Source organism: Amphiura filiformis, chromosome 5 (genome assembly GCF_039555335.1).
Source record: "Amphiura filiformis chromosome 5, Afil_fr2py, whole genome shotgun sequence".
Taxonomy (NCBI): domain Eukaryota; kingdom Metazoa; phylum Echinodermata; class Ophiuroidea; order Amphilepidida; family Amphiuridae; genus Amphiura; species Amphiura filiformis.
In genome coordinates, this window is record NC_092632.1 from 52,974,283 (window position 1) to 53,002,227 (window position 27,945).

At 35.1% G+C, this 27,945-nt stretch overlaps 1 protein-coding gene across 1 annotated transcript in view; it reads left to right on the forward strand.

Moving 5' to 3' along the window:
• LOC140152275 (uncharacterized) overlaps window positions 1-27,945 on the forward strand; it is a 111,508-nt gene that overhangs the window by 80,250 nt on the left and 3,313 nt on the right. Inside the window, exons 7-10 of the mRNA XM_072174580.1 lie at window positions 7,013-7,062; window positions 19,495-19,679; window positions 23,802-23,908; window positions 26,627-26,771. Of these exons, the coding sequence (XP_072030681.1) occupies window positions 7,013-7,062; window positions 19,495-19,679; window positions 23,802-23,908; window positions 26,627-26,771 (487 nt within the window). The remainder of the gene's footprint in view (window positions 1-7,012; window positions 7,063-19,494; window positions 19,680-23,801; window positions 23,909-26,626; window positions 26,772-27,945) is intronic.

Here is a 27,945-nt window from a genome sequence, read left to right on the forward strand (position 1 = left end):
GGCAAATCAAAGACTAGGAAGATTAAAACTGATCATCTTACACAAGTCAACAGAGATAGGTACACAACATTTATACACAGATTATATTTGCATACATGTACAATCACCCTGAGGCTGAATGCTGGTGTGAGGCCAGTTGAACCATTATAGACCACTTGGTATCAGAAAACATCCAAATCTATAACAGAGGTTATCTGCATGTGAAGATGAGTAATGCTAGGATGCCTGAATTTCTAAAATGAACTATAGTACAAAATGAACTGATGATCGAGATATTCAAAAATATAATTGTAGCCATTCAGGGCTGTAGCCAGCAGGGCGGCAGGGGATGCTATGGCCGCCCCACTTTTTGAGCAATTTGTTATGTTTTCTCTATTTCAATTCGGGCATATATTTGTAACTTGGCTGCCCCACATTTGTGATGGCTGCCCCATATTTTTCAACCTTGCTATGGCCCTGTAGCCATTGATTTCAAAGTAATTATCTGGTGTCATAAAACTAGTCATATAGTTATAAATTTGTAATTCAAACTAATGGACAGTCATATTTTAACTTTGATGTTTACTTAGGCCTACACTTTTACATATAGGGCCTACCCACAGCAGCTAAAGGGAGTATCCCATCATGCATTGCAGTCTATCTGCTTGCTCCATAGCAAATGTATACACAATATAAACAAGAACCGCTTAGATATTGAGAGCTATAGATAGTTTCACAATACTTTAGAGATCATATTTTTTCAAACAAAAGTCGAAGCTCCCTGATATAAGCGAGTAATTGAAAGTTGAAGTGAGGGATTTTGTGTACACTTTCTACATAGGCATGTGCAGTTCCACTATGGTACTGCAGAGCATCATGGGGTACACCTATTAGCTGCTGTGGGGCCTACCATATTTGACTTAATTAGTGAGGGTGCTTTCAAGTAAGTCAACTGAAGAGGGTGCTTAATAGATCTATAGGCATACCATGTAGTTAACAAGTCAAACTTGACATTTGTAAATACATTTTTCAAATAGGCTATGATTGTCATTCAATAAGTTATGCCTCGATCAGCTCTTATGACTTGGGTTTCATACACTGTTAAGTAGCTTCTTCAGACATGGCATTGGTGACCTATGAATCAAAAGTAAATGGAAACAGTAACAAAATATCAAAACATTTGCAAGAAAATATGTGTTAATCCCTCCTACAAGATAAACTTGATGTGCAAAAATGTTTGAATTTTGAAAGAGATACAGAATCCTGACTGATGGACTGTACTTGAAAAGTCCATCCACCCATAAAACAGGATTTTTTTGTGGCATAAAGCAAACAAATTATATCTGCAAACATTAATATCGCGTCGTGTTCAATTTGGGAAAAAAATCTGGTCATGCGCTGGATGACCATGTCATAAATTATAAAATCTGGTCATCCGCCAAAATTTTTGGTCATCCTGATATATAGGCCTATATTTAGGTGGAATGTATGAAAGATAATTTGTCTTTATTTTGTGGGACCTAAGAGCACATCGGACACACCAAATTGCATTCTACAAGGAATGTCTTTCTGATCAAATAATTTTGATTTTTTGATATTCGCAAATTGAATATTCTAATCTTTGGCCTGATGAGAAATTGAACATTACCAAGGTCATACGTGAAAAGTACATCTATGACCTTGGCGTTCATTAATTAATAACATTTTTGTTGTACCTATTAATGTAATGGATTTTTTGCAGCGCCATTTAAATTATAGAATTCTTAAATATTTGATGAAGCCTTTCAATGTGAAGGACAAATATTGCAGTAGGTACAAATTCACTTGGTTTTGACAAGCAGAAAATTTTAATTTAATAAAGAAGCAAAAATATTTATTTGATTAACAAACCTGAAGAATCTATTTAATGATATTGAGTTTGTGCTTGACATGCAGGAGTAGTTATATAATTTTAATAATCAAATGAAAAATTATGACTGGTTTTTTTGTGTGTATTTATAGTATGCAGTATATCAATCAAGCTGAAGTGACTGCATTTCAAAATCAGATACCCCACAACAAACATACAACATACATGGAACACTGTGGTTATACCCCCATATGTACCTCTTGAAGTAGGATTTGTCCATTTTTTATCTATGATTCCTGAATGAAGATCGATATTGCGGGCAGGGTTTACTTTAATGCACAAATAGCGCATATAGACGTATTCACACACTACATATGATTTAACATAGAAATGCCCTATTTTCATCTGGAGTGATAGACGATGTTACTTTTTTTCTTTTGGAACACAAGTGAATCGTGGGATTAGGACCCTAGCTAGTGTGGGTACGAGTCGGTAGTAATTAAAAAATGGGGTCAACATTTCAAATTTAGACACATTTTTTTAAAATAAAAAACTACCCCTGGACAATGTGTTTACCCCTTTAAAAGAAAAATTTACAGCTGAAAGGGTACAAAAAAAATGAATATCCCTTCAGCAAAATGCTTAAAGAAAACCCTGATGCACTGGTTTGGTGCAAGAAAGCCCTATCTGCAATAGCTGCCCTAGACATTTTGACCATTTCTGCATTCTATTATAGTAGACATATCAGTGATATGACACCTGGCAGCTATTGCAGGTAGGCTGTTCTTGTACCTAGCCCCTGATATGTACTATTATAAACTCAACCAATAAAGTATCGAAACGATTATAGATGGTCAGATATATCGGGAACTGAAATATATAGCAAAAACTTATTTAATGTATATAAAGCGTTAACTTTCTCCGCGCATTTTGATACCTCTTTTGTTGCTCTACGATATCACTTAGTCGAGTTATAGGCGCCTGGGTGGCTTCAAGTCAGATTTTAAAAGTTGCACTTAGCTCCCATTCAAGCCAAATGCGTTGTACTGTAACCAATAAATGACCATTGCTTTTGTCCGCCAAATTCAAATGAGTGTGTGTGATGGTGGGCACACCAAGTATTGAGATGTCAGCAGAAAGAGTTCATGAGATAAGTCATAGATAAGTAAAGGGTAGCAAGTATTGAAGTTGGAAGTCGAAAGAGTAAAATAAAGTAAAGTTCATGGTTAAGTAAACAGAGCACATCTTTGTCTTGATTTTGTGTGTGTGTGCACACGACGAATGCATTTGGCTTGAATAGGAGCTAAGTGCAACTTTCAAAATCCGACATGAAGCCACTCAAGCGCCCATAACTCGACCAAATGATATCGTAGAGCAACAAAAGAGGTATCAAAATGCGCAGGAGAAAGCTGCGCTTTATATACATTAAATAAGTTTTTGCTATATATTTCATTTCCCCATATATCTGACCATCTATAATCGTTTCGATACTTTATTGGTTGAGTTTAGTTATTATACTATTCCGCAAATTCCTTCAGTGGTGCCCATCTGCTCTGTTTGGTTATTGCATAAAAAGAACTAGCTCACACGATGCTACGCAGCTTGACCAGTGAATGAGGTGCCGATGCAATGATGACGTGATTTAATTAGCCAATCAGAACCCCACTTTCGTATATGCCATAAGATGCACCAAATTGGCAGACCGCTGAAGAACCTTGCTGAAAACTATATAGGCTTGATTGCATTGTGATAATTGATTGCCCCCACGGAACAGTTTAGAGACTTCAAAATTACATAAACAGATGAGCAGTGATAGGCCTATATGTATTGCATACTGCGCGATTCTCTATCCTCCATTCTTGCTCAGTCATGAAGGAAAGCAAGCTGCAGCCTGTAAAGTCTGATTCAGACTCTACATGAAATCTGAGCTAGGTTGTTGAGCTTGTCGCTGAAAATTCTTATCGTGCGGTGGACTTTTTTTACTCTCTCTTGCAATATCGCGGACGTGCATGCTTATGATTGGCTGCTGGAAAATCCAAGGTCAGCATTCACTATGGAAGAATGAGAACAGAACAGCAACACCTATATATATCGTTGCAGTACATTAAATTTCATCGCGCGATGCTTTGGGGTATAAAAAAGCATCACAACATTGCGCAATGTTGCGATGTGGAGTCTGAATCGGACTTAATGCAGGCTAGATAATGGGTCAAACCCCTCTTGCTCAATATTGGGACATAATTGACAAAAACTTGCAATGATGGACTTATTCCTTTAGACACATTTATGACCCAGGTTCACTTTATAGTTTGTTCGGCTTATAATTGCATTATAAATACAAAAAACACAAAATATCAAAAAAGACAACACACATTGTATGGCATGGATGAAAGCAGAAAGATGCAAAAGGGCATAAAGGACATGCTGCCACCAGTAAAATGTTATGACTTTGATATTTACATCAAGGTGTGAGTTTTCATGAATTTTCATCATCTCATCATATCAAAAAAGACAACATATGGCATGGATGACAGCAGAAAGGTGCATAAAGGACATAAAAAGACAGCCACCAATAAAATGTTATGACCTTGATATTTACCTAATTCCCCGCATAATTCTTAGTTGAGATAGCACTCACTGATACAAATGGACAGATTATATCGAGGTGTGAGTCTTTTCATGAATTTTCATGTTAAATGCTTTTGTCTTGGATTAAATTATGGATTCAGATTAGACAAATCGCATCAATACAGTTTTCTTTGGTAATGAAAGTTTGACATACAAGTGGACAGTTATATAACATCCCTTTAAAACGTTGCTACTCACTATTTTACAAGAATGCGGATCCTATATCTTCCTGTATGTCAGTCAACTAGTCTGGACATGTCCAGACAATATGATAACTCCGTGTAGAGATCAAATATTTATAGGGTCAGAGGAATAGTGAATGAAATTTGTGAATTACATTAAAGTGAGTACGTGGGTAGAGTTTCATACATGAACATAGTGAAGGATGAAACTCAGGGTGATGAAGACCTGATGAGGATCAAGTAAAAGAAATAAACATAATGTCTTGCTCTTAAAGTGGGGAAACTTGAACCGTCACTAAACTAGAAATGTGAAATGTGAAAGATGTGAATCAAAATCATATTCAGCCCTTGAATTAAGGATCTTGAGGGGCATAGCAACTTTTTTAGGGCAAGTTGGTAATTGCTTTGGATTCTCACTGAAAAGGCAAGGCAGCACGGCAGTTTGTAATATTTCAAGAGGGCATAATGGCTACTGTTGAAAATTTGAGAAGGGCACCAAGGCAATTTCTCAAAAGCGAAGAAAACACACAGTCTGATAGATGATTTTATAATGAAGGGGCGGGGCTGGGGCACCGACAGCAACTTCATTAGAGGGCACGGGAAGTGACTGCCGTCTGTAAAGGACATATTTTGAGGGCATTACGGCAGTGGGGATGGGCAAGGGGCATGTAATCCAGAATTTGTTTATAGGCATTAGCAGATTTCTTGTGCCACAAACACTGTTTTTTTCCCTCTTTTTGACTTCTTGACTTTGAAGACTATTCTTTAAAGCCATATTGTAACATTTTCATAAAAATAGATTAGTATTTCTTTTCCATAAAATATTAGCTTTTACTGTCAGATATGTCCACTTTTAATTCTGAGCTGAACAACTGAGGTTTGCAAGATAATTGGAATTAACTACCAGTGCCGATGTCACCAATTGCGTGTCATTCCATCAGTCGTGATATGGCACAGCCCTTTGATGTGCACCTATGACCGTCTCGCATGCCATACGCATACTGTGTTATGAACATCGCATATGTGTTTGACTACTATTTCTATCGTACTAATTAAATGGCAATTCCTGCACTTAATTCAAAATCTTGCATTTTGACAAAACTACAGCACCTAAAAAGTCTTGATTTTTTTGCAGGGTATGTTAGTTTAATAAAGTACATTATAATCATGTAAAAGCCAGAATTTTGAAAAATATTGAAGGCGTCATCCTCAGCAAGATGGCTTGAAGGCGGAGTAAAAAACAAAACATGTTTCTCATCCCCCCGCTTCGTTTTTGAGGCCGCTTCAATTTATTTTATGTGGAGAGCATGAAGTACAACAAAAGTCATAAATTTGATCAAATCATGCAATTGATGAGCGAACTATTTATTAGATAACAAGCATATTTATATAATAGAGAATGAACAAGGTAATATTATTTGATTATAAAATCTGTAGTTTGTCACAACTAGAGTGTTATTGTATTTTTATCCAAAAATAACTTGACATTTTTCAACCAAGCTGCATTCATTGTTAATCGTTAATATAACTGTTGGGCTAAGTTCTTTAAAACTTGATTTGAAACTTGATTTGTTGTTGAACCACAGGGGAAGGTAAAATTAAGGGGGGGGGGAGGTAAAGAATATTTTTGCCAAGTCAAGAGGGGGGAGGCAAGCTATTTTTGCAAGGTCGAAAGGATGGGGCTGTCGGTAGCAATTTTTGCACACATTTATGGGGCCCCTTTTAAATTAAATGCTCCAAAAGGCTTAGGAAAATGGTACAGAATGCACAATTCCATGCTAGATAGGCTCACATTATAGGCCTATATCTTGACCATTCAAGGTTTGCATATGTTCCCAAAAATTGGCATCATGCATGGGGGGGGGGCAAGGCCAAGATGGGGCAAGCAATTTAACCATCCCCAGGTTTCATAATTATTGCACAGCCCTTATTATTAGTTTGTTTTTGACATGTAATTGAAAGATCACTGTAAAGAATCAGGCGGCAGATGACATGATCGAGCCGGCAACTTGTGAAACCACCCAGCCGTTTGGCATTTTCCAATATACTTGGTTAGTTTTGTGGGGTTCATTATCGAACCCCAACGGTTTTAGCTTGTATTTATATTATTTATCAACATAGGCCTATTTGTTTGTGATATTTCAAGCGCTTTTAAAATTTCAAAATAATCCCATTCAATTACACGGTTGACGATGAAAATTTACTGAATTTAGAGAATGCAACGCGGCCACCACCTGTAAAGAATAATAAAAAACTTAAAAGCTGATGATAATCATATTTTCCTTCCTTTTGTTTCTTCACAGTTGGAGATGAAGCTCAGATACCAATTACAGACTACATTCAAGATAGACAGTTTTCTTACGAATGAGGTCAGTCATGTCTCGACGCGGCACAGGAGGAAAGGGAAAAGTGGCTGGATTCAGAGTAAGTCGACCGTCTCTTGATCATAATTATTTTTGTCAAATTGTTGTATTTCCTGGGTATATTTTTAACTTCTTTTTACCATTGTAATTCATATTGTCATATTGTAAACAGGTGGTGAACCTAACCGAACCCAAGTTTTTTATTGCTATCGGAAGGGAAAGAAGAAACAAAAAGGAGAGAAGATGAAAAAAGAAGTCCTTGGACCCCTCACTTGCCAAGCACAAGATCACCGACCAGTAGCCACGGGTTTTGCTGGCCAGTGATTCTATGGGTTAGGCTGATTGTGCCATGGCATCACATGGGTCAGGGACAGACTTAGGTTTCAGTTTTCTACTTGCACCCCGGGCTAGTGAGATGGCAAATCTACTGGCCCTGCAATAAATTTACTGGCCCAACTTTTTCAATATGTTCTATGATTGTAAAAAGTGCAAAATAAATAAGCATGTTGCAATTTGAATAGAAGCTATAGGTCCCTCTAATGATCACAGAACCTTCCTGAGGCTACAGTATCACACCTTGTCCTAGGTGCATCTTCAGGTCGTGCCAATTTAATATTTTATTAAACCTGGATGAATGACAACCTTCACAAATGTAACTGAATTTATAAAAGTAAAACTGAAGTGACCTCTAAAAAGGAAGCTGCAGGGGACGAAAAAGATGTTTTATTTTGTACTCGGCCTTACGCTAAATGGCCAAATTGCATTATAAATACAAAAAACACAAAATATCAAAAAAGACAACACACATTGTATGGCATGGATGACAGCAGAAAGATGCAAAAGGAAAAGCTGCCACCAGTAAAATGTTTTGACTTTGATATTTACATCAAGGTGTGAGTTTTGATGAATTTTCATCATCTCATCATATCAAAAAAGACAACATATGGCATGGATGATAGCAGAAAGGTGCATAAAGGACATAAAAGGACATGCTGCCACCAGTAAAATGTTATGATATTGATATTTACATAATTCCCTGCATAATTCTTAGTTGAGATAGCACTCACTGGTACAAAAGGACGGATTACATCGAGGTGCGAGTCTTTTCATGAACTTTCATATTGATATTTGTATTGTTTTGTATTTTCCCAAATTACTAAAACAGTTTACACCATAAATTGCTGTTTACTTGGCTGTAAATAATATTGTTATCGCAGCTTGAAAAACAATAAAACACAAAAGAAATGATTTATATAGTAATAACATAAGAACGAGCTGCTATTTCTACATGTAGTACTCTTGCGTGACTGATGAAGCATAAAGGACATAAAGGACATAAAGGGCAGCCAGAAATTCCCCGCATAATTCTTAGTTGAGATTGCACTCACTGGTACAAATGGAGAGATTACATCGAGGTGCAAGTCTTTTCATGAATTTTCATATTAAATGCTTTTTGTCTCAGATTAAATTATGGATTCAGATTAGGCAAATCACATCAATACAGTTGTCTTTGGTAATGTAAATGTAGATTTCTTGACCAGGTTAAAGAACACATTTGTTGTTGCTTTTAAAAATGACATGATGCTCCATGATGTTGTATGTAGAATTTTGGAAACATATTGTTTTAATGGTAGACCTCGATGTAAGATAGAAATCAAAATGTGTAAAGATTGGACCATGCCCCTTGAATGTTTTTTTTTTTCAATTACAAATACAAGAAACACAAAATATCAAAAAAGACAACATAAGGCATGGATGACAGTAAGTAGAAAGATACATAAAGGACATAAAAGGACAGCCACTAATAAAAAATTATGACCTTGATATTTACATAATTCCCTCGCATAATTTTAGTTGAGATAGCACTCACTGGTACAAATGGACAGATTACATCGAGGTGCGAGTCTTTTCATGAATTTTCATATTAAATGCTTTTGTCTCAGATTAAATTATGGATTCAGATTGGCCAAACCAATGCAGTTGTCTTTGATAATGTAAATATGTAGGCATAGATTTCTTGACAAGGTTTGTTGTTGCTTCCATGCTTGTTATTAATGAACTCATAACTAATTAATCAGCATTAATGTGTAATTTATATTATTCAATATCAATACATGCATATGATGCATATTTTATCACTATATATGCATATTTTATCACAATTAACAATAGTCAATTGATTGATTTCATAAATAAGAAGGATCAACCAAGCATGGATGGTCAATCGAAAGATCAAACTAATTTGGTTCCATTGCCTTCAAAATTCATCAGGGGTATGATACATGTATAATTTATCCATAACATCAAAAAATTACTTCATTAAGACCATGCAGTATTCAAAACTTGCTGGTCATTTCATCAACCTTCCCCCCCCCCCTAAAAAAAATCCAGCCCCCTGGAAGTCAAGTGGTGCATTACCTATCTGTTATTAGGATATTACTTAAAGGATATACAGTAAGCAAACTTCAGTACAGAAACACAAAAAATATATGATGCGATATGATTTTATAAACCTGCATAACATTGCGGCTTAATGGTCAAATTACATAATTTATACAAGAAACACAAAATATCAAAAAAGACAACGATGGCATGCGGATGACAGCATAAAGGACATAAAGGGCAGCCACCAATAAAAAGTTATGACCTTGATATTTACATAATTTTAGTTGAGATAGCACTCACTGGTACAAAAGGACAGTTATACATGGAGTCTTTTCATGAATTTTCATATTGATATTTGTATTGATTTATATTTTTCCCAAATTACTAAAACAGTAACATGTAGTACTCTTCCGTGACTTATCATCTTGTATTGGGAATAACTTTAGATAGGAATGTTGGATTGTAACCAAACAAAGACTAAATTATAGCTCAGAAATAGTACAATTTACCTCTGACAAAATCTCCATTTTTACAAGGGTTTGGGAAGCTGACCTGGGGTCCCCCCTTTAATGCTTTTGTCTCAGATTAAATTATGCATCAATACAGTTGTCTTTGGTAAGGCCCATGAAAGTCAATTCCGAGTTTATCGTCCCTTTTTTTTCCCAGGTTGATGAGGTGACTTTTTCATTTTTCATTATTTCATCAGATTTCATTATTGACCTAAAGTGCGTGTTGATTTAAAGCCACACTCATACATGTTATTTATAAACATGTTTTTATATGGGTAGGGACTAGAAAAGTTAGAAAAGAGCCTGGTTTTGGTTCCAAGTTATAAATTTATATGTTTTACAAACAAAAATATATGTTTCCAATTGCTAAAACTGGTGAAAACACTGATACTTTGAAAATAATGAATTATTTTGGCATTTTTGACAATTTTACGCGGGTGTTTTTGGTTACCAAAAAGTGACGCGTGCGGTGGACGATAAACTCGGATTCGACTTTCACGCGCCTTAATGTAAATGTAGAGTTCTTGACCAGAACACATTTGTTGCTGCTTTTAAAAATGACATGTCGCTCCTTGATGTTGTATGTGGAATTTTGGAGACATATTGTTTTAATGGTAGACCTCGATGTAAGATAGAAAACAAAAAGTGTAAAGATTGGACCATGCCCCTTGAAGGTTTTTTTCCAATTTCAAAGACAAGAAACACAAAATATCAAAAAAGACAACATATGGCATGCGGATGACAGCAGAAAGATGCATAAAGGACATAAAGGACATGCAGCCACCAATAAAAAGTTTTGACTTTGATATTTATATACATAATTTCGCGATAATTCTTAGTTGAGGTAGCACCCGCTGGTACAAAAGGACAGATTATATTGAGGTGCGTAGTCTTTTCATGAATTTTCATTATTAAATGCTTTTGTCTCAGATTAAATTATGGATTCAGATTAGGCCAATCACATCAATACAGTTGTCTTTGGTAATGTAAATGTAGATTTCTTGACCAGGTTAAAGAACACATTTGTTGTTGCTTTTAAAAATGACATGATGCTCCATGATGTTGTATGTAGAATTTTGGAGACATATTGTTGTAATGGTAGACCTCGATGCTGGTCATTTCATCAACCCCCCCCCAAAAAAAAAATTCCAGCCCCAAGTCAAGTGGTGCATCCCTTACCTATCTGTTATTAGGATATTACTTAAAGGATATACAGTAAGCAAACTTCAGTACAGAAAACAAAAAATATATGATACAATATGATTTTATAAACCTGCATAACATTGCGGCTTAATGGTCAAATTACATAATTTATACAAGAAACACAAAATATCAAAAAAGACAACGTATGGCATGCAGATGACAGCATTAAGGACATAAAGGGCAGCCACCAATAAAAAGTTATGACCTTGATATTTACATAATTCTTAGTTGAGATAGCACTCACTGGTACAAAAGGACAGATTACATCGAGTCTTTTCATGAATTTTCATATTGATATTTGCATTGATTTATAATTTTTCCCAAATTACTAAAACCGTAACATGTAGTACTCTTCCGTGACTTATCATCTTGTATTGGGAATAACTTAAGATAGGAATGTTGGATTGTAACCAAACAAAGACCAAATTATAGCTCAGAAATAGTACAATTTACCTCTGACAAAATCTCCATTTTTACAAGGGTTTGGGAAGCTGACCTGGGGTCCCCCCTTAAAGAAACACAAAATATCAAACAAGACAAAATGGCATGGATGACAGCAGAAAGATACATAAAGGGCAGCCACTAATAAAAAGTTATGACCTTGATATTTACATAATTCCCTCGCATAATTTTAGTTGAGATAGCACTCACTGGTACAAAAGGACAGATTACATCGAGTCTTTTCATGAATTTTCATAGTAAATGCTTTTGTCTCAAATTAAATCATGGATTCAGATTAGGCAAATCACATCAATACAGTTGTCTTTGGTAATGTAAATGTAGATTTGTTGACCAGATTAGGGGTGTTACACCCATGCCAATGTTAAAGTTTATTTTTGCATTTTTCTCAAATATTATAGCGCATTGGTGACAAGATGTATATTATAGGGGCAAGGACTACAACTACTGCACTGGCAATTTTATTTCAGCACAGACAACAGCTGTGGAGTTACAGTCAAAAATGAGGGAAAACCAATATTTGATCAATAAATCAGTAACTACTTGCCTTGAGTTTCTGAATTTTCAGTGCAGTAGTTGTAGTCCTTGCCCCTATAATATACATACCTTACTTGTCACCAGTGCGCTACAATTGTTGAGAAAATGCAAAAATAGGCAATAAAATTGGCCAGGGGTGTAGTACCCCTTAAAGAACACATTTGATGCTGCTTTTAAAAATGACATGTCGCTTCCTTGATGTTGTAGGTCTATAAAAAGGATATACAGTAAGCAAACTTCAGTACAGACAACAATACAAAATGTATGATATGATATGATATGATTTTATAAACCTGTATGACATTGCAGCCAAATGGCCGAATTGTATTATAATTACAAGAAACACAAAATATCAAAAAAGACAACATATGGCATGGATGACAGCAGAAAGATGCATAAAGGACATAAAGGGCAGCCACCAATAAAATGTTTACATAATTCTAAGTTGAGATTTGCTGGTAGAAATGGACAGATACATAATAATAATTAATAATACATGTACTTTATTTATAGCGCAATACATCAAGTGATCACAAAGCGCTTTACAGCAATAAAACAAAGCTATAAATGTACAAGATTTTTAGGATTAAAAGACATAAAAACAATATTTTAGAAGGCAAATATATAAAAATACCAGAATTAGCAAAAAGATACACAAATAAATCAAATAAAAGACCTGAAACAAAACATATTGCAAGAGGGAAATGCATGAAGCATGTAATCTGTCCTTTTGTACCAGTGAGTGCTATCTCAACTAAGAATTATGCGGGGAATTTGTAGCTGCCCTTTATGTCCTTTATGTCCTTTATGCTTCAGTCACGGAAGAGTACTACATGTAGAAATAGCAGCTCGTTCTTATGTTAATGAGAACAAGACCGACAAATGCAATATATTGAGTGAAAAGTCAAAATTTTCATGAATTTTTCGAGTCTTTTCATGAATTTTCATATTAAATGCTTTTGTCTCAGATTAATTATGGATAGTAGACAAATCACATATATACAGTTGTCTTTGGTAATGTAAATGTGTAGATTTCTTGACCAGATTAAAGAACACATATGTTGTTGCTTTTTAAAATGACATGTCGCTCCTTGATGTTGTACTATGATGTAGAATTTTGGAAACATATTGTTTTAATGGTAGACCTCGATGTAAGATAGAAAACAAAACATGTAAAGATTGGACCATGCCCTTTGTAGTTTTTTTTTTTTTTTTTTCAAATGCAACTCAGGACCTGACTGGTTTTCTAGATAATGAATTCTACATGTAAATATCTACATCAAAATCTATTCAGTTTTGTCAAATTGCACTAATTAGTAACACAATACTGGGCACCAGTTATTGTGGTTTTTAATAGATAATTGAACTCTGAATTTAATGGTGAGATTTCAGATTTTTTCATATTGTGCATATTGAATACCAAAATAATCTGATTCCAAAAAAAATTCGAGTTAAATTGCATTGACAGTTTTGATATTAGAAGCAAAAAAATTGTTTCACAATGGCCCATAGTACCGTTTATGGGTGGTAAACACCACAGGGCGGCCCTGATTTGGTAAAATGATCTAACTTGAAAATCGTTGTATCGAGAAAAAGAGCTTTTAAGTTTGAATACTTGAAGTTTTTCTTTTTGAATAAAATAAATTATTAAACACATCTCATACAATGAAGCACGGTGGTGATTTGAGGATATCACCAATGGAAAGAGCGCCCTCACATTACCCAAGGTATGGATTTATCTCAAAATGTCCAAATTTCAAGTTAGATCGTTTTACCAAATCAGGGCCGAGGGGATGAGGCTATCATTGTTTTCATGCATGCATAAAATCTAAATGAAACATATTTCAGAACTAAAATGTCAATGAGAAAAACATAATGAGCTTTTAATATCATCCTTTTGATGCCAAAATCCCCATTTTGATTTGAGAATGAGGCTGTTGATCTGATCACACCCATTTATCCATTTGCCGCTAAAATTGGTAACAAATGCCTTTTGTATACTCCTTCAAATTCAGCTATAACCTTTACCATCAAGATCAGGTTAACATTTCTGATTATGATCGATACAAAAGGAGAGGAAAATATTGTATTATTGTGCGGAATCATTTGCATGCACAATGAACATAATTGAAGTTCAAACTACAAAAATAACATTGAATCTCATCACAAGTCTTAATAAAATTGGAATTACATATTCCACCCATTAGCTATAACGCATGAAAACATGCAGGAACAGTTAAATTACGATTCAAGTTGCAAGAATTAAATGAGATTATTGTGTTATGTAAGTGAGTTCAGTATTGATTAGTATGCAGGCTTCTTGTCCTCCATGTTTCTACCTTATATAAGGTAGTCACAGAGCTCTACGATTATGTAAGGTAGTCACAGCACAGCTCTACGGTTACGTAAGGTAGTCACAGCACAGCTCTTAGTACGGTTATGCAAGAAGGATATTCACAAAAGCAGTTTCGCTTAACGTGCCGGTCAAAGTAGCAACCGAGTTGCCATGAATAGCAATCCTTGTTGCCATGAATTATATTCACCACTTTGAGTTGTAGTTAATGTATTCACTGCCCTATAGTGCGCACAAACACACAAATCTGGACGTGTTGAGAGCTGCTGTCGGCATATTGTTTACCCTCAATGCACAAGATATTTGTTATTACAAAGTGTACTGATATATCACACTTACATAATTTGGCATGTAGCCATGTGTATTGTAATATTTGTATACTACCAAACTACAATTATTATACAGGTCAGATTTTTGTTTAATAAGGTAACAAATGAGTGCAAATGCTCTTTGTGATAACACATAGTGTGTGTTTGTACTTACCTACAAAAAAGAAAAATTACGAGTACTGTTTAGAATCCCCTAAGTTGTTAAAAATTAAAGCTTAGATTTCACAGGGTAAATCGCTCAAATTAAGGCCAATTAAAAATAAAAACATGTTTCTTGTCCTGGTTTTCAAAAAAAGGAGGATGAGGGGCTTTTTATTTTTTATGCGAAAAATAGTGTAATGCTATATAAATAGGCCCTGTATTTAGCGTATGAAATAATGACTGAAAAAGGGAGGATCCGAGGCCTTGCTTATTTTATTATCCTGGTAGGTATGCCCCCTTCGATCACAAAACTGTTTCAGTTTCAGTAAGGCTATATGAAGTATATCAACTTCATAGACACCTTTTTCAAATGTTATAATAATCAACTTATAACTGAATTAAAAAAAAAATTGAAGCAGCCTCAAAAAAAGGAAGTGGGAGGGGATGAGAAACATGTTTTATTTTTTACTTGGGCTAATAATAGTAAGTAATGCAGGCTTCTATAATTTTTAATCAGTCAGATCCATTTTGCTTTAGAAATGCTGGAAAATCATAATGATAAATCGCACATGCCATGATGTCCGTTTAAGCTTTGACTAGCCTTTGATTGAATATATTTGAATATTATACAAACATAATTTTGATGCAGCATGTACAGTCATGTAGACTAGCTGCAAGCGGAACTACCTGATACAGGATCGAGTTATCTTTTCAAGTAAAAACATGTTGATTTTTTATTCAATACATGTGACAGTATAGTGCATCCAATGTTTCATCAGCAGTTCCAAGCTTAAATGGAAATGCCTTGAATATGCCCCCAAACTATATACTGCATGGACTTCCTGTATGCTTCAAGTATCCTCATACTAACCAGTAGCTGTATATCCTTAAAAATCGGTACAGCTAGAATCTTGATCCACTAGCTTACGAATAAGGCCAAGTAAAATAAAAAACATGTTTTATGTCCGATTTTTGAAAAAAAAGGAGGAGGAGGGGGCTTTTTATTTTTTATCACAAAATTTGTGTAAATACCCATAATTAAAGCTCTTTTAGCGAACACAATAATGCCTGGAAAAAGGAGAAGGCCTCTTTTTATTTGTTGTTCTGAGAGGTTATAGAATATAGACCCCCTCTAATGATCACAAAAACCTTCCAAAAGTGTTTCTTGTATATCAGAAAGCATCTCTACTTCCTAGACATATAATAATAATAACAGCACTTAATATAGCGCTTTTCCAACCTGATCAAAGCACTTTACAAAGAACAAAATGTATACAAAAAAACATATAATACCAGAAAGAGGCTTAAAAACAGCAACAATCAGTACAAGTGAGTTTTTAGATTACTCTTGAAACTATCTACAGTGGGGAAACTCTGATGTTTAAAGGGATGTTGTTCCACAGTTTGGGTCCCTGTACACTGAAAGACCTATCACCAATTAATCTGTTGCTCCTGGGGACAAACCCTCTCTGGTTGGGATATAGATCGTCAAACAATCAGACAGGTAGATTGGTGACAGATCATTCAGTGACTTGTAGATGTATAAGAGGATTTTGAACATGATGCGTTTTTCGATGGGTAGCCAGTGGAGGGAGTCAAGAAGCTCGGATGACGAGTAGCGGCGAGGGACTTGGAATACAATGCGAGCAGCTCTGTTTTGTAAACGCTGGAGACGAGCAATATCGGTAGACCTGCAACCAGATAGAAGAGCATATATTTTGAAAAGTTATAACTGAATTTCAAAAAATAAAATATAATTGAAGAAACCTCAAAAAAGGAAGCGGGAGGGGACATGAAACATGTTTATTTTATTTTTTGCCTAACTGAACTTGCATGGGGTGGACATCTTGTTAATACTGACAATTCAGTAGATCTGCACTATGTTCTTATTTGGATAAACAGATGCTCAGCATCCAGGGTCTTGAGGACAAATGTTTCCTGATGAAAGTGCTATAAATAAAACATGACATGGTCAGCATAATTCACTGGCAATGTACTACAAGTTGATGATAGAAGTAGGAGTAGTACAATAGCAGTTAACAGTTTTGTTAATTTTGACCTTGAGCACAAGTCCTAACTGAATTTACCTAAAAACAAAGAATGATTTTATATGAAAAAAGAAGAAAAATTCTTTGGCTAGATGCCTGAGGTCTGGAGTTATACATGTATACGATTAGGCTTCCTAAAGCATGCATGGATTGGTGGCAAAATGTTATAGACCGGCTGCATATCAGCAGGCCCGCAGTAATTTCCATCTAGGCCTTTGGGCCGAGAATCCACCTTCAATCAATGCCCAAAATAATCACAGGCGTCATAGGCCTATTAATTATTATACTCACGATCGACCCGACCGTACATTAGGCATGCACCTACTCAATTACCATGGATGCGTGCATATAACCCGGGGCATTTATTTGACTTTTCTCTTCTCTTTTTCTCCTTCGGTGCCCCTGCGTACGAGCCTGCTGTAAAGTGATGGGATGGGTCATGGTATCCCATGTATATTTCAAAATCTTTGATGGTCATACTTGCGAAGTCATCAATGCTTGTGCTAGCTTTGATGCTGAAATAGAGGTAACTAGTTACACTAGCTTCCAGAGAAGTAGGACAGTCTTAACTCTGATTGACATGATAACTTCGTTAATGAGCGACATACATGTATTCGGAGCTTTGTGTTCCCTTCAAGAATGCGGCTCTGCGCCGATCAACGCTTTTGGTGCAGAGCTTTTAATCAGAGTACCAGTTTGTTTTTATGATTGTCAGACGATTGAATCAGCCAATCAAAACTGCTTCCTTGCTTACGCTGTGCAAGCTCTCAAAATGCGAACAAGTGCTGTTCTTATCTGATAGAGACTGTTGTATAATTAATTTTCACTTCAAATGTCAAATACAGGAAATGAATAGAATTTTTAATGTCAAGTTGAATTTCATTGTATAATTGATTGATGTTAAAGATTGCAAAGTAAATATTGAAGTTTATAATACATTCATAACCTCATTAATAAACGCGATGCGTGCGATCCAATCATATTTTATTATTTGCGAAAACGCGAACGCAAATCGAGGTTATTAATATCTCACAATTGACCGCAAAATGCGTAATTGTTCCAATGTCGCACACAATTGACTTCTGCGTGCGCGGTATTCTGCGTCCAACAAACTGCTGGCGCTGGCTGCCGATTTGGATTGCGCTACCATATTTGCACAGATTGTGATACGCACTTTTGTTATTGGTCGTTCTGTTTTAGCCTGATCGATTTTTGGCAAGGGAAGATGTAAAAATCATCTATTTTTATAAACTTTTGAGCAAAATTTTGTGTTATTTTGTAAGGTGAAGAGATTAAAGTGACGGTTATGAATGAGGTTAATAACTTTGTATCGGTAATATAATAAGACATTGTGAAATCTAAACATTTTGCTTTGGACCTCGGAATATCCTCGGCTACGCCTCGGGATATTCCTCGGTTCCAAAGGCAAAATGTTTAGATTTTTCACAATGCCTCCAAATAACCGATGCGCAGTTATTAACCTCTAAATAGAAGACATATGAAGAAAGAGTAGACCACATTCAACCTCATTAGCGCCCAAGGGGCTTAACTTGGTCATTTCAGGGTGCTTTTAAATTACTTGAATACAAATTGATGGGAATTAACATGCATTTACATTCAACATTCAGGTACAATTACCGAATAGGGTGCAACTTGCTAGACTTGAGTCCAGTCCTCGTTTAGGGTTAGGGTTTAGGGTTGGGGTAGGGCAGTCTTGTATTAAGACTAGTAGAGTTGCACCCTATTCGGCAATCGCTCCAAAATTCAGATTATGAAGTCAAACTCATAGTCCTAAACTAGTAGCTATTTTTATTCAGACATTTGATGTAGGGATGGGTTATTCCGTTTATTTTCTTAAACGTTTAACACATCAGTGATGCGTGCATTTAACATAAACACGTATTGATCCAGCCCTGTCTAGCGGCAAGATTTCATGAATACACGATAGGTGCGGTGCACCTCACAAAATCGGAATTTCTTACAGAATATGTTATTATCAATGGCACCGTACATAAGGTAAAATTCGCGAAGTCAACAGCCTCAACATGTCAGAAACTATGCATTATTTCGACGTACAATGTATTAGTGTTAAATAATGAATGTTTTGAGCAAGTTTCATGTAAAGTATTCAGGTCTTCTTCAGATTTCGTTACTTTCAACTGTTGATTAGCATTGAAAAATGGAAAATTGAAGGTTGAAAATGACTTGCGTGTTACATGTTTACCACAATTGCTAAACGTTTAACAGATCATGCGTGCATTTAACGGTACATGCGTTTAACGTTCCCATGCCTAATTTGATGCAATAGAGTTGTACACCTGTACATTGAACAAAAAGGGTGCCTAGACAGTTTCTCACTCAAAAAAAATTGTAGGGGCCTTTATTAGGGTTGGTGCATTAATTAGGTCGAATACAGCAGTGGAGGACAGAGTAAGATGTCTATGCATTCAACATCATCACTAGACCTACATTTTCTAACGTCACTTTTCATCAACTTGGTTTCTTCTTGTATTCGTTATTTTTTGCCAGGTGGTGAATTTCTCAGGGCGTCTCAAACTGAAGAAATCTGCTAATCAGAAGGGCTACATGGTGGAAGGTTTAGTGTGCCTATGCCGACCCATCCAACCACAACCAATTCTAGAGATCCGAATGGATGGTAACATGTTCATGAGTAGACATGGTCTTGATATGAGCTTTACTTTCTGTGACCCAAGGTGAGATATGCACATGTATCATGTATACAACACTAGTGTTAATATATGGATCAAACTTTTTCAACACTTTAAAACATTTATATCTCTACATGCTAAAGTATAGGAGGTGCTGCTTTCGATTAACAACACAACACATTTACAGGAGCATTTTTACCACTTATTATTATTAATGCTCCAACATGTTAATATTGCTGATGTAATTTTAAACATGTGATGGTGTTAATATTGTTTGTTGAAAATACACCTATAAACATGTTACAGTGTTAATCATTAGAAATGCCTCCTTTTCTTTTAGAGCACAGATGTAAACATGTTAATGTGTTAAAACAAGTGTTATCTGTATATTATTAACATGTGTGTTTTAGAGTGCACATCCACATTCCACAGGACACAGTTCTGTAACCCCAATATGATTGCACACTCTATATAATAACCTTTGAATTCATTGGGTACAAAAGGTCACACTCACTAACTTGAGGTCAACATTTAAGCTATGATATTGAATGGAGGTTAATGAACTAAGGCAGGAGATGAGATTGATTTTTTTCTTTTTGAGAGTGACATGGATTTACAACATTTTCATGCTCGCAATGATTTCTTATATACATGTAGGCTGTCACGAAAATGTGTCAATTCCGTGAAAGTTGCATGCCAGAAAGATGATGGTTCTAGTCAAATTCCAAAAATTTCATGCTGCAAAGAGGAATTTCAAGCATTATTGATGAAAATCACTTCCTTTCCAGGATCTATGTGAAAATGAAGGATAGGAAAAATTTGGAGGAAAAAGGAAGGAAAAGGAAAGATTTAGGAATTGCAAAAAACATTTTCTTATTTGAGGTCATGTTTGGTCAAATTCAACTGCATTTTGTAGCATTCAATCATTTTGAACCAGCAGAATCTAAACAAAAAACTGGCAATATTCTCCACGTACCTAGATTTAACATACACTACAATCTGGTAGTCTTGGACAATGGGTGTGTGGATTTTAACTGGAATAACTCATCAATGACAGCCGATGGTGAACTCCCAGGGTAAACTGTACAAACTAATGCAAACTAGATTTAGAAATAAACAGATTCAGCTATTTTTGGATGTGTTGTTCAAATTTCTTGCTTTGACTTAATGGGCAGAGAGAGCTCTTCAGCTAGACATGCAGTGCTGCAGGCTTTACACAATTTTATAGGTTACAGTAATTATAACTTGTTCAGGTTCAAGTGAGATTCTAAGAACATTGTAATAATATAATTGGACGGATTTGTTGTCCATTCCAAATAAAGTTAAGATTGTGCAGAAAAGATGAATGAATATCCATGGTTAATTAGCCCTTCTTTTGACTAAATGCTTTAAGGCTAAAGAAACAAAACAGTTTGTTTAATTTACTTTTAAACCTAAGTAAGTGCAAAATGCATTTTGCAAAACTCTAGGATTGACCAAATATGCCACTGTTTTTTCATGTTATTTGTTTTTTGTAATGCAATGCAGCAAAAATGAGAAGGGACAAAATAAAAGAAACCCAACATATTTTTCTAATTTTTTCTCTTTTCAGCTACATTGCAATATGCAATGTGCAACATCCAATATCTCCAGCAATGAAAATGGCTATTTCAATGCTAAAATCGGTCAAAATTGAACAAATGTGCCATTGCAACTATTTGTCAATCTTGTCCTGATGTCATTTTTCCCAGCATTTAAAAAACTATTTTTGTATCCACTATTTAAAGAGGTGGTGGTAATGAAAGCTCTGTGAAATGGCCCCTGGATGGGTTAGCCACTTCCCTTGGAAAGTATATGTATTGTGATGCAGAAGCACCATACTTATGATTTACCTGAGGGATGTTGAAGAGACACCATTTGAGCAAAAAATAAATAACTACCTGTATCCTAAAAATAGCTCTTATCTCACCAGTTTATGAAGATATATGCAAAATGAGATGTGAATTCTAGTTGTTGTTGAATATCAGCACCATTTGGGAGAAAAAGCGGTTTCAAAATTAAACAAAAATAAATGAGTGGGCACAAACATCTACTGTATGTCTAAAAATACTTTCCTTGTTATTGTACTAGTATTGCATGGAATATTTAGTTTTTGGAACAAAATCTCTTTGGAAATGTAATTGTAAACAAAAGTATAATGTAACATTCTTAAGGAATCGGATAGCAACGTTTGCACAGTATTTTTGATGGGACCTGAGAGTACATCAGACACGCCAATTGCATTCTGAATATGAGGAATGTCCTTCTGAAATCAATTGTGACACGATCTGGTCCATGGGGGCCAAAGGCGGCAAATTTGAAATTGAGATAAAGGCAAAAATATGGAGTAAAAAAACAATAAAATACATAACAAAATACACATCACGAAAGCCTATTGTTTGTGTAAGGTAATAATTATAATAACTCAATTTTCAAAAATGCCTCCTTTGGCCCCCATGGAGCAGATTGTGTCACAATTTAAGTTTCCTTCGAGGAATGTTAAATGTCAGAAATATGAATTTTTAATAATTTGCCATCAAATTTGTATTATACACATGTCACAAATTTCAGAAAATCAAAATTACTTGATATCAGAAGGACATTCCTCGTATTCAGAATGCAAGTTGACATGTCTGATGTGCGCTCATGCCCAATTTCCCACGAAGTTGAGTGACTTGAAAGATAAAAATGAACAATGTTGTTGCTAATTGTTCTAACATTTGTATGTTTAATTTGATGATCTAAAATAAAAGATTTAAGGTCATCAGGTGTAATACTAGCACAGTTGGTAGAGAAACCATCAGACTCCAAGGAGGCAAAGGAGGGAAGAAATATGGGACCAACGACTTCCTGGAAGGAGGTCCACCACATAGTTTGATAATTTCATGGGTCTGCTAAATTATTTATTTGATTAAAAGACAGAAGAAATAGAAATAATTTATAATAACTACATGGTACTTTCAAATTTGGTCAGTGTTTGGGGGAAAAAAAAAAGTTACAAAACAGTGAAACATGTATATTTCATGGTTTTTTTTTACAAAAGCAGACACACAGACTTGGTACAATTTGAGCGTTCAAATTATGTTTATTTATCTTGGTTAAAAAATAGTACATGTATGTATTTACACGTAGGTATGCAAAGGAGGGAAGAAATATGGGACCAACGATTTCCTGGAAGGAGGTCCACCACATAGTTTGATAATTTCATGGGTCTGCAAAATTATTTATTCGTAGGATTAAAAGACAGAAGAAATAGAAATAATTTATAATGAATATGGTACTTTCAAATTTGGCCAGTTTTTGAGGAAAAGGTTAGAAAACAGTGAAAACACCAGTGTTTTGCATGTTTTTTACTAAAGCAGTCACACAGACTTGATACAATTTTAGCATGCAAATTATGTTATTATATCTTGGTTATAGGCATAAATAGTTGATGCTTGTAAGTTACTACATAGCTCATAAAAGCCAAAATATATAATTTCAGTTAAATGTTAATTTTGGTATTCTTTGCCAAACTCTATAATAGTAACCACTATCAGGAAAATTTTCTACTAACATTATGAGGTTAAATGAAAGAAACATCACTTAAAGGAGTATTTTGTGATCCTAGCATCCTCTATTTATGTCATTTTTCATTAGATATCCACGAAAAAAACCTATTCCCAAAATTTCAGTTGATTCCGATTTTGCGTTCGCGAGTTATGAATGATTATGTGTATTACACTGCTCCATAGACATGCGTTGTAATTTCGTTCTGGTGCACCAGAACTAAATTCAAATTTCACATTATCTTTGCTAAATGAATTAATCTGCAAGAAATATTTTGTACATAAACATTATTTAGCCAGAGGTTTCCAGTGATATAAAAATCGCAATTTTTTTAAAGAAAAGTGGGGGGATGAGGCTGTGGATCACAAAATGCCCTTTTAATATCTTGGCTGCGTAACTCCTGGCTTGGGACATTTTTAATTCAGTATTACAAATCAGGTTTGAAAAAAAAAAAAAAAAAGCAAATTCATTTAAAATGATCATACAATGAGGCCTTAATTGGTTCATTATTTTGGTTGATTGATATTTGCTGTTAATGTAAACTTATTGATATTATTTTCTTCAAATGATATTATTTTCTTTCAATTTATTTGTATTTAGAATCATCACCTTGATTGGATATGAACCACATGAACTGCTTGGGAAAACAGCGTATCAGTTTCACAACCCGATAGATGCCCCCAAAGTCAGCGACTGTCACTCAAATTGTAAGTTGTTATGAGGAATGAGTATTAATAGTGCACACAAAAAGTATCTGAACACTTAAAGGATTAAAGATTAAAACTTTAAGATACTGAAACTAAATTGCAAAATAAAGTCGATTGATGGAGAATTTTGTTCTGTGTACTTTGATACCTTATTTGGCAAGTATTATTAAAAAAAGCTATGCATTTGAATAACAAAAGTTTGAGTTTCAAAAGTGACAAATGTAGATGTTTCCAGGCTCCGCTGTGTTCAATATCTGTGTACTTCAAGGAAAAGTCACTGTAAATTTTTGTCACTTCTGAAATGCTCTCTTTTTTCATTCAGATTGCCATAACTTAGAAAAATAAAGTTGTATCGCATCAAATGAGGTATCAAAATACACAGAACAAAATTCTCCATATCGACTACTTTATTTTGTAATTTAGTTTTAATGTCCTAAGAAATGGCTTTTGTTTTAATGTTTGGTTACTTTTTGTGCACTACTAGCAGGCCATGTTAGCTCATCTGTGCTACTAATAAAGGTGCACACAAATTTAATGATTTTCCATATGAGCAAATTGCTGATTAGGCCTTTAATTTTAAGTAGGATATTGTTTTAAATGGCATCCCTGGATTAACATAATTATATGAATGCAGGTTATTATTGAGTGTGGCTCAATGATACTGCTCGACTTGGATGGTTCTCTTCAGTTTTTTACGTCAATGAAATTCATAAACTTTGAGCATGACCACACTTGAGGTAGAGCTAAACTTTGAAAAGTTTACCCTTTTTTAATTGTGTAATTCATTAAATTTTTAAATTTTAAGCATTAAGGCTTGTCGGAGCAGTACCTGAGCTAGCGCTGTTAGTGTGCAAATATTGAGAAAAACAAAGCTCACAGGGAAAGGTATGGGTACAATACGTGAGATCACAAGGCAACTGGGTTTTATTTTCCCCCATGTGCATGATTTTTCCTGGGAGAGAAAAAGAACGGCAACTTTTGTTTTGTTATATTTGTCATAACTGCAATACATACAGAAATATAAATGTGACCAGTGGCTTCCTTGGCACATTTCCTATCAGAGCAGTGTATTACCCTGCACAAATAAATTGTGTTTAATGCTCTGCATGCTAGCCATGCGCTTCAACGGAAAAAGTTGAAGTTTTGAAATATTTTCTCAAAATATCAAGAGCTATCTTAAGATCTACTGAATCAATACTAGGCTTGTTTGTACTCATTTTAATGCATTTTTCATGCTGATTCCAAATATGGTCATGAAAATTTACATTTCTGAAATTTTTGAATTTCTATTGAAACTTGTCGTCTGCAGTCGACATCCGTGTGAAGAGAGTTAATATTGAAGCAAAATTACCAAAACTAGAAAAGTAATGGCCTGAAGGCTCTGACTTGCCTTAATCACTACAGCGCGCAAAGACCTAATTTAGTAATTTGTATAATGGGTTTCATAAGCCTGGCATATTAGAATTTTTGAATTCAATGATTTTCACACATAGATAGTGATAAGTTTGCAGCAATGGTGAAGTACTGACCCAAATCAAATCCCTGTGTTGTGTTTTATGCATCAGTGTACTGTAGAGTAGGTCACTTTTTCAATTGAAACTTACCTGTAGAATTTTCTGGTATTGTTAAAGGATTGTTATTTCTTGCTGGTATATCTATTATTGTCTCTGTGTTATGTATCATTGATGGCATTATTATTAATTATTTGGTTTATAAGTTATTTTTCTTATCACCCAATAAGGTCATTCAAAGTTCAGTTTCAGTATTTTTATTCATTGACCCTCTTGGGGTATGTGAGTGAATTCATGTAAAAAATACAAAATGCAAGGGTGTTGCTTAGCAACAAATACCTGTACGGTAGTAAAGTAGACATAATATAAGTAAAGAAATTCAATGTAACAATGACGTGTAACGATTAAGCATAGATTTTATTTCAAATCTATGAATTAAAGACCCATTCAGTGATCCCAGGGCAAGTGTAAAAAAATTATATTTGTTTATAAATTGCTTAAAAGTGGAGGATAAGTCATTCAAATTGTCATTTGGTATTTTTGAAATGACAAATTTGGCAAAAAACAAAGAAAACAGCAGTACTGACGAAGTTTAAGCCCCATTCAAATACATGTAGCTAATTTAGATACTGTCAGTAACTTATGGGGCTTACAATTCTGTCATCAAGAGCATTCCTAAGAAGTTCGACTCAAGATCCACGACCTCTGGCAACACCACCTTGTCACAGGTCAACAACCTTTTGCCACCAGATCATCAGATGGCCTGAAATGCTTAACTAAAATAAAAATAAATCAAATTATTTTTAATGATAGCATTATGACAACAAAAAATGAAGAAATATTAGTGCAATATTCTGCAAAGGTCAGAGTTCAACAGTACCAAAGCTGTCCCACAATTCATTGCAAATTGAAATGCTTGTTGAATTGGATTACTTAAGCTTTTCATTCTAATGTAAAATTGTTAAAAACCGTTAAATTTTTTAATAACTATAAGAACATTCAAAACTTTAACAAAAAGACAAAATTTAACTTAAATTTTGAATGTTGTAGTAATTGAACAGTTTTTGAGATTTATTTTCCTTGGTTGTGTACACTTCTTTTTAGATCTATCTGAAGTTCCCCTGCATGTCAGTTGCTACTGTTTCAGGTTGTATTTTAGCATTGTAAAATTGTTTCTAAACTTTGCCTTGATTTTTTTCCTTTGCAGTGATTCAGAAAGGAAGCAGTATGAGCAAATATTACCGTTTTATGGGTAAAAATGGTGACTGGGTTTGGATGCAAACAAAAGCTACAATTATCTATAACACCAACAATGTGGCTCAGTATGTAGTCTGCATGAATTATGTAGTAGGGTAAGTTGATTGATGTAAGACAGTATCTTGACTAGTTTGATCAGCTCATAATAGGCAGGAAGTGTTAGGCATTTACCACTATGCCGAAAAGTAGACCCACGTTAAGAGCTCTATTAGCTGAGCTGACTGGTCTTTATTTTGTGTGTTAAAGAAATTAGGCAAAGTATGGATGAGTTGACCTCAATGTTTATCAACAAAGGCAAGGGACATGTATATCAATATGCATGAGTGAACCCCATACAACCACTACACTGCTCAATAGCCTTATAGAGGCCCTGCATGAAATTATCGATTGGCTCCAAACAAAGGATTTGAGCCGGTGTCCTTCACCGAAGTTATGGCGGAGTGCAGTCAAATGTTGTCATCAACCTATTTGATCGTAGTCATGGTAGTGCAGGGTTATGTGTGTGAGACGACTGTCACGGTAGATTGCAATCATGCTTTTGTTGAATGCATTTGAGTAGTCCGCCATATTTACGGGATGATACGTCACATGCAAGGCCTCTATTGTGATGTGGCAGTAGTTTTAAAAACACAAGCCTTGAACAAAATATGATGCGCACACATACTGCCAGGCAAAAAACAATGGAAATTTGGATTCAAAATGGATAGAAAAAGAAAATCAAACCCGTAACACCGGGAGTTGAACCCGGGATTCCTGCATGATAGTCTAATGCTGTATCGACTAAGCTATCAACTCTACGGTATTCAGTGAGGAAATCGAAAAGTATATATCATAACATACCCAGCCGAACTTCCGTTCAAATTGTGGTAATCACAAATAGCTTGTTTTTTCACAATTTTTCCGGAAATGCATGAACTTGGAGTGTGAAATTTCAGGATAGTAATGAGAAAATTATGATCTATCAAATGATACCAAAATCTCATCAAAAATGAGAAAAATCGGGGTGTGTGTGTGTGTGTGTGTGAGGGGGGGTGATGCTCTCGATCGGGTTACGGACCTTTAATACAGTTTCTGTTGTACAAATGAATTGCGTTTACACAAGATTGTCAAAATAATTAATGAGTGAAGGTCTTTAACAGATGCGCATTTCCAACTGTCTGTTATTACCTTTTTTTAAGAGGGACAGGACCGAAATAATTGACTCCTTGTGTCATATAATATAAGATGACATTGGCACCATACTTAGTGTCTTATCTTCTCTTTTTATTA